Source organism: Fulmarus glacialis, unplaced genomic scaffold, assembly GCF_000690835.1.
Source record: "Fulmarus glacialis isolate BGI_N327 unplaced genomic scaffold, ASM69083v1 scaffold10922, whole genome shotgun sequence".
In the NCBI taxonomy this organism is placed as follows: Eukaryota; Metazoa; Chordata; class Aves; order Procellariiformes; family Procellariidae; genus Fulmarus; species Fulmarus glacialis.
Genome location: NW_009195930.1, coordinates 81,771 through 96,545, shown reverse-complemented (window position 1 = coordinate 96,545; position 14,775 = coordinate 81,771). Strand labels below are relative to the sequence as shown.

Below are 14,775 nucleotides of genomic sequence, written 5' to 3'. Positions count from 1 at the left end.
CGGAGCTCTCCCCACGCAGGACCCCCCACCGGGCCGGGGAGCTGTGTGCGGGGTCGCGGGGCGGCAGGGATTTCCCGGGGGGCTGCCACCCTCCCCTTCCCCGCGGCACCCCTGGGGAAGCTGCCCGCCGCACCGCTTCGGGGAGCGGGAGCCAGAGGAAAGGGAGGCCCTTTCTTGGAGTGCAGCTTTACTGCGTGACTCAATAAATATCCCTCGTTATTTCAACGTCGGAGCCAGGCAAAAACTCCGCTGGTTTCAAAGCGCTAGATGGATGAGATCCTTGGGACGTGAAACTGAGACTTAGAAGCTGATCCAAACCCCATTAAAATCAGCAGAAAGCCTTTCAGTGCTCTCAAGGACATTGGGATTAGGCCCTTAAAGGAGTTTGTGTGAACCACAAAAAGCGGGTTCCAGCACTTGAGGGGAACACATTGTGGTGGTGGCCCGATTTCGGTCTGTATTCTTACCAATATATGGGTGTTGCGGCAGTAGTGGGTGACCTTTTCTATGAGCTTGCCATTTTAAAAGGATCTAGCATATAAGCACTGATTGAAGAGAATTAATGGCTTTCCTATCCTGGTTCAATTAATGAAATCGCCAATATCGATAATAAATACTTCAATGCTAGTTGGGAAAGCAGTTGTGACATTTCAGAACATACATATAACACTGAAGGGTGAGACCCTAGGTCTCGATTTTTTTTATCCAAATGAGTGGTCGATTTTGCTGCTGAAAACTATTTGCTTTGCTTATTGCAACACAGTTTACTAACAGATAAAGAGGAAGTTGCTATTGGCTTTTTTCTTATTTTCCTTGAGTACTTTTGATACCCAAGCAAAAATGTGATTATTTTTGTTCCAATAAGCAAAAAAAGTCTTCTTGTGTTTATAAAGGCTCTTACCTGCTGAGCAGTTAAGATGATCCAATGATTCTTTTGAATCCTAGATTTGATAATGATATGGACATGCAAAAGAAATACCACTGTTCCTTTATATAATTGAACTTGATTATTTGTCTTACATCGTTTCATATCTCATATGATTTCACACGTGAAAGAAATTGAACAAAAAAAAAAAATCAACAAAAATGTTTTCTTTCCTGCAGAGTTCCTGCGGACAATTTTTGCGCAGTAGGGCCCGATCCTTTGACAATGTTTGCGCAGTAGGGCCCGATCCTTGGAGAACTGGGATCTGTACGCAAGTCCCAGCACAGGATCAGGTCTTCATTCCTGAGGGTTTTTTTAAAAAGTTTGTAAAATCCATGGGGATTTTTTAGAGGTTTGCAAGTTGCTCAAAATTACCTTGAGTTAACAAGTTCATCTTCTAACTCTGACTCAGAGAAAAGAATGATTTTATGATTTATTTGTCTGCTAATGAATTAATTCTAAAATACTTAGGGAGGGGGAATTGCGGTACTTTTCACTGCTCTGCAATCTATTATTTACCTGCAGTAAAGAAAAGGTCTTTAAAAGGATGGAAAGAAAAAGAGAAGTAAAACAAGCTTTTGCATAAGAATAACCAGACATCTATAGGAAACTATTTCATTTACTTAAATTGCAGTTTAGGGTTTACAGTCCTCAAGATTTTATTTGGGTAAAACCCTCATAAAGAAGGGACTCCGGATTCAAACAGACCAAACTTTTGTCTGTGAGACTGTAAAGAAACCTGTAGCCTCAGTTGGTCTATCGCAGCTGCACCTTTACTGTAGTAAAGAGCTATCGAGCAAAAGATCTTCCTGAAATTAGAAGAGACCATTTTCTGCTAAGATACGTGTGCTGGGAGTTAGAGCTGTCCCTCAGAAAGTCTCTGGTACAGTACCCTGCTTCCATCGGGGTCGTTGGCTTGGTTGCTTTTAGAAAATAAGGCTGTTTTTCAGCAGTGAGTGTGCAGGCAAGGAAGAAGGTTAGCGTAGCTGTAAAATCTGCAGCATCTCCCACTGAAAACACCTTTGCATTTTTCTACCTTAATTTGCAAGTTGTTGCAAGTGAGGACAGCCATAAGGAGGAGCCTCCCCTGGGATACTGTTTCTATACATAGGATTCCACCATAGCAAAATAAAGATGAATCGTGGGATCACTGAAATCCACGCGGTGATGAGACGTTAGTACCTCTTCAGATGAAGACTTTTGAAGAGGTGGCCTTAAATACCAGTAGGGCTTGACGGTTCATGACAATGCCTTCAGAGCCGCAGTGGGCTGTCATGTAACTAATACAAATATAAGGTCAATCCTTTGGGGATACTTGATGTGACATTCGAGTCCAAATAATTAGCTCACAATTCCGTGAGCGCTGAGGTTTGTGAATTTTCTGAGTTCACCCACTTGTCTGTTTCCCCGCATCTGTGCTGGATTTTCTATTTGTTTCATTGTGTCGGAAAATGAATACCCCGTACGATCCGACCCTGCTGGAGCCCAGCACCCCGGCGGCCGAGGGGATTTGATTGCTAACATTCCAGTTAGGACGATGGATAGCATAAAGGATATTTGATGGCTGAGCGATCCTATAGATAACAAGCGTAGGAAGGAAGAGTACGTGGTGATGATTAAGCCCGTGGAGGCCTGTGTAGGTTTTTTTTTAATATGTCTGTACTAAAAACATGTTTACACACATCTTTTAGGTCCTATAGAATTGTACATAAGTGTCGGAGAGTTTCTGTGAGTATTTACGACTGTAATACGATTTGCTGTTAGAGACGGGTCCTCATCCTGCGATGGCTCCACAAGGGAAACACCTGTTGAAGTCCATGTGTGTGCCTCGGAGAGGGCAGGTGCCCAGGGTTAGCTCGTAATGATCCCTCCCAACGCTGGGAATGTGTAATAACTTAATTGCAGCTATTTTACATGCATAACTAGCAGTCCTGGCCTGTCTTCAGTCCCATTTATTTTCTCCCAGGAGGTTTGCAGCAAGAGCAGTTTATTAGCTATAAAACACTAGCCCGCGTTAGAAATGGTGCTTGAAGTCGGTGGCAGAGTCTTTCTGGCTTGCCTCAAGAGCTGCGGTTTCATTCTCTGTATATAAATAAGTGTTGGGTTAAATATTTCTGGCCATTCTTCCCTTCCTGATAAACTTGAAATCAGGAAAAGTGAAGAGGGTTAAATAGAGCCTTGTCTCTCACTGCACCCAGTAAGGAAGAAAAAGCTCATTTGCAGCTTAAATTGCCTCAAGACTGAAACGCGGGGCTCAGCGCTGTCTCATTTCCTTCACTTCAGCTACAGCTAAACACTTTGTTTTCTTTTATTGGTAAGTGAACTTAATTTCTCTGAGATGGAATTTGTTGCAGGAACCAAGGAGTTGCTTCACAGCTATGAATGATGGGTTTGCAATTAATTAGCAGCTTATCCTGAGCATTTTTGTGCAGGATCCCAAATATTATGGTAATGGGAAACAATACATTTTAGATAGCTGGAACATTCTCTGAATGAGCGATTCCCTGAAACTTACAGCCTTGGGAATTAGAGGCATTAATTTCAGAGTAGCAGGCTGGGGACGTATGCTGGGATTTCACCAGTTTTCTAAGCTTGCCGTAGTCTGATGCCATGATCATCGCTCTGATAAACTCCCTGCTGGAGCTCTGGGTGCTTGTGAACCCCGCGGCATAGACTCAAACACTTAGAAACACAAAATCCTCTTCTCTAGGGTTTTTGGTTTGCTTGCAGAGATCGTATCTAGAAAAAAGGAGATTTGCCTGGAAGTAAGGACTGCAAGTTTCGAGTGTTAGAGATTATTGCCCTTTTTTTTTTAAGAATACTGTCACTAGAAATAGAACTACTTGTTGCTCACCTTTGCTTTCTTCTCTTTTTAAACTTTCACTGCTTGGAATAATTCTGTCAGACTATCCTGTTTTCTCCAATGCAGCCATTTTTACTGGCTTGGCTACTTGGGGCAAGACTTAGAGACACTCACTTTAAGTCAGGTAGAACTCACTATATGAAAAATGTCTTGCATGCAAATGTAAGTTTGCAAATGAGACCCCTGAGTCAACAAAACAGGCATGAGCTTTCTGTTCTTGTATAGATCTGTAAATTCAGATCTAGCTTGTGCTGAACTTGCAAAGCAACAAAATATCAGAAATGCAGTGGCAAGGGGAATTTAAAAGTAGCGAAAAACACCAAATGTAGGGGTAAATACAGATACCACTAAATGCAATGATAGAAGGGTTAACATACTTCCCCCCCCCCCGAATCCTATTAATTGCTAAACTATTTGAGAAGTGCTAAAACTACCTCAGCTGCAGCTGAGGAAGGGCAGTATGGAGGGGGAGCCCCATTCATCAGTGGGATCTCATGAGTGGTCATCTGGTGCTGGGAGGAACCACCTGTACCCCCGACCCTGGTCCCCCATGGTGGCAGCAGTGCATACCTAATTCAAAAGGCCCCACAGAACATCCTTTCCACAACCCATGGCACTTTCCAGCACCCTGTAACAAAGGTGCAACCTGCTGCAAAAGACCAAAAGCTACTGTGTGTCAGAGGACAAGCAGGACAGAGGACACACAAGGCTGTGTATTTTGCTAATAGTCTAGGATCTTGCAGGAACAGGTCATTTGTTGAATAAAATTCATGGATGGTCATAGGAAGTAGACCCAATCCTATGCTTCAAAGGAGGGGGGGAAATCCTCAACAACCTGACTTGTGTGGTTCCCGCTCATCTGACATTCAGTTTAACCCTGGACATATGGCAGGATGTCCTAATTAAGCAAATGAGTACTCAATGCTGTTAGCTTTTGCAACATAGCTTGTAGGTACCCTGCTCTCAGCTGTTTCCATCTCCAATGCTTAGAGAAAAGTACAGTCCTTCCCATCGCTCTACTCCCTACAAAACCTAAGCAACACAGGGAAACAAAAGTTCCTGCCTGGTCCTCAAGTAAGCTGATAGACACTGTAAAAAATGTGGTGCAAGTAAATGTGGAAGTGGAGTCCTGCTCCACAAGTGCTACATGTCAAGGCACAGCGGTAGCGTGCTGTTTTGTGACGAGGCATGCCTGCTCCCGCCATGGTTGTTCCCCAGGTGCATCAGCTCGTACATTGGATAGAGGGAACGGGCTTCTTTGCAGACCCTCACCCACCCTTCAGCTCCAGGTCTCTGTATGCCAGACCTGGCTGAGCAGTGGGATTTGCTGGCTAACACGCTTGGCACCCCAGGGTCGGCAGGAGAGGAGCCATGCCCGGCGCTCTGTGTGAGATGGAGATCCCGTCGGGGACAGACGTGGCACAAGAGCCAGACCAGGAATTCTCACGCTGAGCACGACAGGTCTGCAACGCGCACCTCGTGTGCATAAAAGGCTGCTGCTTCTGGGCCTCTCGGGGTCAAGGGTAGAATGAGCTACATTTTAGTTATCAAGGAAAATTTGGCTTTATGAGAGGCTGTGTGCAAATGGCACGTTTGCTAAATGGCGTGTTGTGTTTGCACGCCAGCCTGTGGCCCAGCTGGGCCTCGTGGGTGCTCACTGTGTGACACCGTAACACACTAACTCAGAGGAGGAGCGCTTAAGAGACCTCCAAGGTCCCCGGCAGAACAAGGCAGCTGCCGGGTGAGATTTACTCCGTGCCACGTGCAGGCTGAGAGCTGGGACCCCCGGCAGGGTGCTCTGCTCCTCTGCAAACTGCGCCCTGTTCTTCCTTCCTCCTGAGCGGTGGCAGTAACAGATCCTGCTGGTCGGATTGACTGGCTAGCACAGGTTTCCCAACGTTGGAGCTCACATTCCTCTCTTAAACGCAGAGTCACGGGGACAATACTGGTGCGGGGGCCCCTCTAATGCAAACATTTTTTTTTTTTAACTGAGTTGTGGTAGGGGCAGCAAATGGCCTCCATTGTAATGAGGTGGGGAGAACTGGGGAGGACTGCATTTACAGAGCAGTTTAATCACATGGATGGAGCAGCGTGTTCACCTCTCCTCCTTGCTGGGTCATTTCCACTTTGAGCTCTGCAAACAGACCGTCTATTGAGCAGTTAGTATTCAGTGCTGAATATTCAATACTAGACTCTTGTTTTGGTGAGTCTTAGGCAAAAAAAAGAAGGAGGAAAGAAGACTTCTCTTTTTTCTCATGTTCCCTCCCTGAGTTTGCTTTGCATATTGTTCAGAGGAGACGGGAGTCTTCTCAGAAAAGCCAGGCTCCTGGTTTTAAAAGCACTGGTCTAGTTTCATAGTACTTTCTAAGGGGAGGGAAGAGACAGTGTGGAAGGGACTAAATTCATACAAGTTTCATGAATCTGTAGGTCCAGGCACATCAGGACCGAGTGAGGACTTTCCGACAACCACATTTAGGCTGTAAACTTAATAGCATGAAATGCTTTCTCTGTATACACAGATTAATTCTGAGAGGTACCAGTCTTTGTGGGAGTATGTTAAGATGGTTTATTAATGTCCTCTCTGCTAGTTTTGGTATGCAGATATTCTCTGGGTGCATGTTGAGAGCTGAAAGAAATTTGTTTCTGTCTAGCTAGTGCCATATTTGCTCACAGAAACGGTTGTGAGTAATGTAATGGTTGCATCCTTTGACACTAGTGAGCAACTGCTAGGTTTGGAATAGATGTGCATAAAGTGAGGAAAAGTGGCCACCATTTGAATAAATACAGTATCTCTTTCCTTTGATTCACACTCTTCTTCAGTCAAGTGATTGTCTCTTTCTTACTGCTATGACTGCATCCTGACACCTGAGTTTTCTTTGCACATACGTGTCTGTCTGTCTTTTTCTCTTGTTCTTTCAGTCTGCCTGACTGGATGCTGTTTCTGACGAGAAATATTTACTGTAGTTCTATTTCTTCAGGAGCTGACCTCTTTCCTTCCGATTTAAAAAAAAAAATCTCCTTTCTATAGTTACTCTTTCCTCCTATATTTTATTTTTGACCATGCCCTTTTCTTTGTCATTCATTCTTCTGTTTCCTTTCCTTTCCTTTCCTTTTTCACCTCCTTTCCAACAACCGGCCTCCTCCCTCTTCTCTCGCCTCCCTGAGCCCCACAGCCAGCGTTTCTTGCATCTCCCACCCGTCCCACGTCTTTTTGTTTTGTCATCTTTGTGGGCCCGTCTTACTGACGTACTACCGTTTCTGTGCCAGATTGGCTTGTCTGCTGGATCCATCGGCTCCTGAGGCAGAGGGAAGCATTTCATGGGTACTTGATACAAATCCTGTTTCTTGTTGAGTCACAGACTTCTGTTCAGCCAAATGGCTCCAGCCTTGTGCGCTGGTGAAGCGGAGCTGAATTAAGGATTTGAGGGCTCCATGTCTTCTCATGCACACTGGTGGGCTGAGGGACCATGATAGGAGCCGGGAATGTTTAACCCAAGAGCTAGTGAGCGGAGACTGCTGTAGGGTAGGAGTATAAGAGATGCTGTGATAGGTACGCAGAAGTGAAGGCCCTCCTCTTATGAGCTCTCTAGTGTGCCTCACATTAGTTCCATAGCATAAGAAGTTAATAATGAAATCTGGGGCAAAAAGGGCATCAAGAGACTGTCCTTTATTCTGGGAGAGAATAGGACTGGCAATAATCAAGGGGCATGTTTGCATTTTCTTGGAAGGAAACATTGCGGATAAATCGGAGACAATGATAGCATTTACATTGGTTCATGCTGAAGGACTGAAGATCTATAACACATCATGTTATAGAAGCATGAGGGTATGCTTTGCTGTATGCAGAGTTGGTGCTTGGAAAGCATGTGGTATGCGTGATTATCTTACTGATGAAAAGGTTGGCTGCATGTTGCACACCCATGTAAGTTAAGTGCCCTGGGAGAGCTGAATTGGTCAGATACTGGTGTCACTAGCTTACATGATCCTGGGTGAAAGTGAGGAAATGTCACTGCACTGAAATTGGACCAGGTGAGGTTCTCTTCCCTGTTAAATGAGGAATGGCCTTGATGCGGCAAAACCCAAGTGGCTATTTACTGGTCTGGTGAAACCTACTTTTCAAAATAAAATGATAGATAGCATCTGTGTGTGTCTGGGGGAGGGAAATGGCTGCTCCAATTAACATGCATACTGAGTTGGAAATGCGATAGCAATATATGTGATTCCAGAGAAGGGAATGGATAGGATTTTGAAGTCCTGTCTGATCCAGGTTGGAGGCTGCCCTAAATGCTAGAATCAATATGCAGAAGAATGTTGTACTCTAGCTGTTGTATCCTGAGTGTGCCTGATCTACATTTGGGAAGCAGCTTCTTAATGAGGAATATTGTTGACAGAGTACTTCAATGAAAGTATCACATTTAGATGAACTTCTGCATAGTACACAGAATAACAAGAAAGCAACATCTCATAAATTCCAGTTTTCCTACTGAAGTATTCTAGGCAAGTTAAAAGACAATGAACTATGGTGCTTTTTATCAATTTAAACACAGCATGCAAATTTTTTAATATACCTTATCAAACGGGTTAACAGAAAATCAGTACTAGGAGCAAAGACCTGGCCAAACAAATGAAAGAGCTCTCACAGATTCAAGAGAGTCATTCTTTGCATTCTTATGATATCATGGTGAATTTCACGATGCTTCACCAGAATCACGAGTCAAAGAAAAAGGACAAAAACATTCCTGCCAACATCTAGTAAGTGCCCTGGACCAATGTCCACTAACCCTGAAATAGTTCCAAGAGAATTGTATGCCAAGAAACGAGAACAAAAGAAAGGACTGCAACAACAGTGCCTGACATTTTGCCCTGTTGGAAACGAAATAAAAAGTTAGATTAGCAAACAAAGCACCAAGGTGTCTGGCAGCTTGTCAGGGTAGCAGCTCTACCATCTGCACCAAGGCCATGTGTCGCTGTCATCCCTGAGGAGCAGGTCTCTTGGAAGAACAGAAGATGACTATGCAGGACCAAGGAGGACACTGGCATGATTTCCTGTGGAGCTTGAAGATGTTCCTGACAGCTCGCACGCACTGACTGAAGGATATGTGCCTTGCCAGCCGATGGCACTGAATGAGGCAGCGAGGAGCAAAACCAGGCTCTGTGTGGCAGGTCCACCTCGATGGTCAAAAAGGAGCTCTTTGTGAACAAGGAGTGTCTGCGATGGAGTGATCGAAGGGAACCGCAGTTGGACGATGGCCCTGACACAGTGTCTCACAAACCTTCATTTGACAATGGAGAGGAGGGAGATTACATTACCTATGAAAGCCTAAATCTTAGAAAATCCCCGTGTGTGTGATTAGCTGTCCCTAATAGCTTGTTCTGCTTGATTTTAGTTCATTTTGGTAAGTTTAACACCCTCCATGGGAGCCAGTGGCTGCCAAGCCCTGTCACGTTACAGGCACACGGTTGTTCATAATATTGTGGAGAGGCCAAGCTAGGAGACCTTGCTCAGGTCTTGGTTTTACAGTAGGTTGAGGTTTCAGAGAAAAGGTGATTTTTGTTTGCTTTCTTTCAAACAGTATGGTTCTTGAAAAGCTTTGAATGTGCTGCTGTAACCAGCCCTGGCAGCACTCCAGCAGCGTTACACTCCTCAGGTGGCGGATGTACCTATAACCAGCAGTGCCGTGCTGCAAGGTGTGTGGGACATTCAGAACATGAATCCTCTGCTGCTAGTCAGAGCAGGTGTGATGTGCAGCAGGTACTAGAGCGGGCTTTTAATAGTTTGCGGGTCAGACTTCAGGTTTATCACCTAAATGTTACCCCTAACAGAAAAGGATAGTCTCTTTTGCCTTTGAGGGGCTGTTTTAAACTAGTGATTTGTCTTCTAAGTTGATATGACTAATTGAACCAAGACATTGAAGTGTTACAAGGGGTAGTTTTCACTTGCAGCAGAGAAAATATTAGATGTACTGGCTCATATTTTGCTTTAGTTTCATTCACATGGCAGTTAGAAATCAGTTTTGCAGCACACTAATGGGTAGTCAAAGCAGACAGACTGTTCAGACATTATGAATTTAACAGCTTGTGGAGGCTAGTAGTTCTCTGTCCACAGCAATGGTGCTACACAGACAGCACGAACAGAGGGTTTGTTGGATGGTGGCATCTCTCAGACCATGTTCAGGAAGACAAGCTCTGCAGAGAAAAGCCTCAATGGATCATGCAGACCTCAGCATTTATTCTGAGACAGACAACAGAAAAAGCTGTCAGGGCAGTGATGGTTTTCCTAAAAAAGAAAAGATATAGAACATCATCCCATCAACGCCACTGAAAATTTTTGTGATAGATATGATATCTGGTTAGTACCATGGGCTAGCAAACTAGAAAGGGGAGGTTCCATGACCTTTGGTGAGCCTCCTGAACTTTTGAGGTGCTGCTTTTGCCTGCTAAATCTGCTGTTTGCAACCACTTTCTCTTGGCCTAACAGATCAGATGATTAGCTAGGCAGTATTGCTGGCCAGCTTGATACTGAGACACTTGGCAGAGATGCTGCGGGAAGAGATGAGTAACTCTTCCCTCTGAGAACGACGAACAAATAACTCAGAGGGGTGCTAAGACTCCGTATGCATGACAGGAGTTCCTCCTTTGTCACAGGAACTGTAAAATTAAGTCTGTCATCACTTCTGAGTATTCATTTTTCCAACAGGTCCTCTTGTGAATCCCCTAAAATTTGGTGGTCCCTTTATATTTGCATTATCTACATTTTATATGCCTTTGCTTACAGTTACTTTCTACTTTTTTCTACATTTGCCTTGAGAAACTGGGGAAAAAATTACAACAGCACCCATGAATAAAAATAAGGAGTTGGACTGTTGCAGCTGTGCCATCCAAGTTGGTACGTGGCTCAGGTAGTAGTCTGGGTCCTGGCAAATCTCTGATTCTTATTCCAGAGGTAGCTCTATGTCAGTGTCAAGCAAACTTCTGTGGAAGAAATGCTGGTCCCTGTGCAGAGCACTAGGTAAATTGTCATCCTTGTCGGCAAACTGCTTTAAAATTCGGAGTATGGGAGCCAATCTAGAGCTGAAGGTGTATGAGAGGGATTTCTGTGCAACTGCTAGGGCTATGGTGAAATAAGCCCATGGTGATTGTGCAGACTCTGGTATTGTGATTACTACAAGCCCTGGCTATGAGGATTCTCATCTCATACAATTTCTGTAAGAAATAGCAATTCACAATTATGCCAGTGATACGACCACAGGATATATGATCAGAGGATACGGTATAACTGGGGAAAACCAGTGCAGTTAGTACCACTGTAGGGTAATGAGGTGAGGCAAAATGCAGCTCAGATAAGGTGACCACAGAGTTTCATTCCGCCTGTAAAATCTCTTGATCTCCCGTCAGGACACACACATGTGCCCACAGGGCTGCAGCCAGTGGCTCTGGGTACGCTCACCTCCCAGCTGTGCGGCACAGTCCCTCCAGCTGCTTTTGCTGTCCTGCTTGGGTGCCGAGCAGGACATGGTGGCTCTCAAAGGCCAGAAGAGGCTGTGATTACAGATTGTGCTAACACTGCACCAACTCTTAACCCTCCTGGCAGGACAGCAGCTGCAGAAGCCAGTGCCGGCTGCGATCAGGCCCACCTCCTCTTCCCCTCAGCAGAGCAGAGCCCAGGTGGCTCTTACACTGCTCCTGCTATGGCTATGCACATGTGGGAGCAATGAATGCTTTCTTTTCTGGGCTGCAAATATGCTAAGCCAATAACCATTATACAAACAAGACGGAGTAATTATCTCATTAAATGTACTGGCAGCATGCAGGCACCTCTGCTGTATTCTCTCACCTCAAAAGAGGCTCTGTAGGGAGAAACCTTTCAAAGGTGTCTTCCAGGAGCAAACCCTTCCTTCTGAAGGAGATAATGTGTCAAAATAATTTGTCAAAGATATATTTAAAAAACAGTTCACGCTCCTCTTTCCTGGTAGTTCATGAAAGCTCCTGCTCCTGAGCAGGTCCCATGTGTTTGCCTCTATTTCAGGGAGTCCCAGGCCTGCCTTCCCAGCTCAGTGTTTGAAGCACCGTACAAATCAAAATACGCTTGTTGGTGTGAAGAGAAGAGCCATGGTGGGGACAAGGGAAAGCCATGCAGGCCTCTGTTCTGGCAACTCTTAAAAACAAGCTCAGTTTAAACTTCTGTTGTTAGAAGTGTGGTGGACACATTTAATGGAATACTCTCATGCTTGAGGCTCAGTGGATGTGTCAGTCTTAGCAAGATTAGGACCAAAAAGAGAAGAGGTGAAATGAGGGCCAGAAGTAGTTCCACAGTTCTTTTTAATCCATCTTTCAGCACTTAATTGGGAACAATTTATATTTTTTGTTTGTGTCGTAAGTTATTCTGTCAGAAAATTGACACTGGAAAAATTATTGTAATTTGAATAATCGTCTCCTTTCCCTCATGTTGGAATCCTGCGGAAGATACCATGTATTTGAATTTAGTGGTATACAAAATTATGTAACAAAAATTATAAGGCTGAGGGACATAGTTGTGCACTTCATTATAATTTACTTTTGATCCTTGCAAAATTAAATACTTTAGTATTTAAAGGTGCATCTTCAAAACACCATTAAATACACCCTAGTTGCATTCTTCGCTAATAAGATTGTAATAGCTTCCATATCGTGTCACAGTACAGAGTTATCCGTATGTGACTACAGTACATTTTACTACTAGATATTAATTTATTTATTTTGCCTGGATGTTTTTTGGCTAGTGCTGATCCTTGCTCAAACCACTGTGCTGGTACAACTGCGGTTACAGTATGCTGGGGCTTAGGGTGGGAAGGAGTCCTAGGGAGCAGGGAGGGGAAATGCCTTAAGACTTGATACACTGAAAACGTAGTGAGTAAAAATACACCTTGTATGAGTCAGGATGTATTTTCTCTTGCTCTCACAAACACTTCCCACTAGAAATTTGGGTTTTCTACATGTTGTGTTAATGATTTATCATTATTATCAGGTCTGACATGCACTTCTGTTTGCTCGCCACCTGAACTCTCCATTACTCTCTAACTGTTCCTGATGTGAAATCCTGCCTATGAGAAGTGCAATAATTTAGGCTTTAACCATATAACCTTCCATACCGTGTGACTCAATGCCTATCTAGAACAGCAGCGTAGTGTGATTGGCGTCAGCCTTGGGGCAAGTGATGAAGCCTCGGACTAGGGACACCGAGGGTTAGCCATGGGTCTCTTCCTCCGGCTCTGCAGCCAGACTGCCCGGGACAGACACCAGCGCAGCCGGGTTATACGCCTGCGTGTCGTGAGGACAAGAGCATTCAATGTGTACAAAGCTCTACCCAGTATTAACTCTGAAAGAATTTATAAAAATCAGACTTAGTTTTGACTTTTTTTTTTGCTTGCTCTGCCTCTGCCTCTTTCTCTTTTTTTTTTTGTTTTGTTTTGTTTTATTTTAGGCAGGTGCTATCATGTCTGGGACCTGTGGGCTCCTGAAGGGAATATTTTCAATTTCAGTAAAACTGCAGTTGTTTTTTCTTTTAATGCCTGAAGGTATTCTTATTAATTTGGGAGTTAAAAGCTTTGTAAAAACTTTTTTTCTTTACACAAACAGTAAAAAAATCTACTTATTAATACTTATTTATTTATACTTACATCACTCTGTTTATGAGATAATACAGCCTTTAAATAGCTAGTTGGTTTTGTCGCATTTTGTCATCTGCCAAATAATTTGACAAATTTGCCATAAACTCTCTGACATTTTTGCTCAAAAGAGTTAGTTTTCTTCATTCTTTGCTGCCAGACAGGTCATGTATCTTTTCAGGCTTGAAGAATTTCTATCCGCTATTTAAATGCAAGGCCACAAAGACAAAGCCAGACTCAGGCTGCAGCAAGCTGAACTGGGGTGATTCAGGACCAAAGGAGTTGCAGCACATAATTAAACAGTAACTGCGACCTAATCCAGAGAGGCTTTATATCTTGCAGTGTAAACTGCATGCTTTACCAATGAAAAAGGGGTGTATACGCAGTTATTGGAGACAGAACGTGAACAAGGATGGTGAAAATTGTTATCGAGTGACACTTTAAAAGTTTTTTTCCTATTACTTAGGCAGGGAACGTGACTAAAGATGGCTGCTGCCAGTTCCCTGCTGCCGAGGGAAGAGGATGCATCCCAGCTTCCCAGCTCTCGGTGCCGGGAGGAAAAGAAAGGGCAGAGCTGGGCATCGGTCTCTCCTTGGCACTAATGGCAGCCGCCTTTGCTTTTACTCCCTGCAGCTGGGCTCAGAGCCAAAGGAATTATATACAGCCATGGCTGTGCACTGAAAGAAGGAGGAGGAGGAAGGGTAATCTTTCTCAAGGCTTCTTGCACCTCCCTCTAATATTGTCCTCAGCAGCAAGTTTCTCTTCACCTCATAGTGATCTGTGAGGATCCAAGCTCCTGTCCCCCGGCTCGCAGTACTGAAACAGGAAAGGAGAGACGCTATTAACTCAGTTTTAGGGCAGTAAAAGAAATTTGGCATGAAGCAGCCATCTCGTTGTGTTGGCCTTTAGACAGGGAGGTGATACACCCCTACCCGATGCAGCTGAGCAGCATGAGAAGGGAAAGCCTTGAAGTTAGAGTCGCCACAGGCTTGTGGGTTAGTAATTGAGCAGGAGCTGATTAGGCAGCACAGGCCTCACTGGCAAGTTTTAAGTTGCGGTGTCAGCAACCTTAAAGTGATTTTTATACAAGGCCGTGTTGAATTTGATGGGAGAAGAAATATCCTGAAAAATCTATTGACAACAAGAGTTATTTTTGCTGATTTTCAGAGGAGTACCTCAAAGGAGCAGGCTATAGGGAAGAGGCAGCGTGGTCGTGAGGCTCCATGGGCACAGGGCAGTTTGATGGTGAATGAGGAAGACGCATGTGGGGACATGCTTGTACCATGAAGGCAGCACCGCAGTGTGTTGTTTACCATGGGCAAATAGGCAGAGGGAAGGGAATG

At 44.3% G+C, this 14,775-nt stretch overlaps 1 protein-coding gene across 1 annotated transcript in view; it reads left to right on the top strand.

Annotated features, from left to right (window-relative positions):
• Nucleotides 1-8,961: 8,961 nt before the first annotated feature.
• Nucleotides 8,962-14,775, top strand: part of RFX4 (regulatory factor X, 4 (influences HLA class II expression)) — an 82,739-nt gene continuing 76,925 nt past the window's right edge. The window contains exons 1-2 of the mRNA XM_009588267.1: nt 8,962-9,130; nt 9,402-9,476. Coding sequence (XP_009586562.1) covers nt 8,962-9,130; nt 9,402-9,476 — 244 coding nt within the window. The remainder of the gene's footprint in view (nt 9,131-9,401; nt 9,477-14,775) is intronic.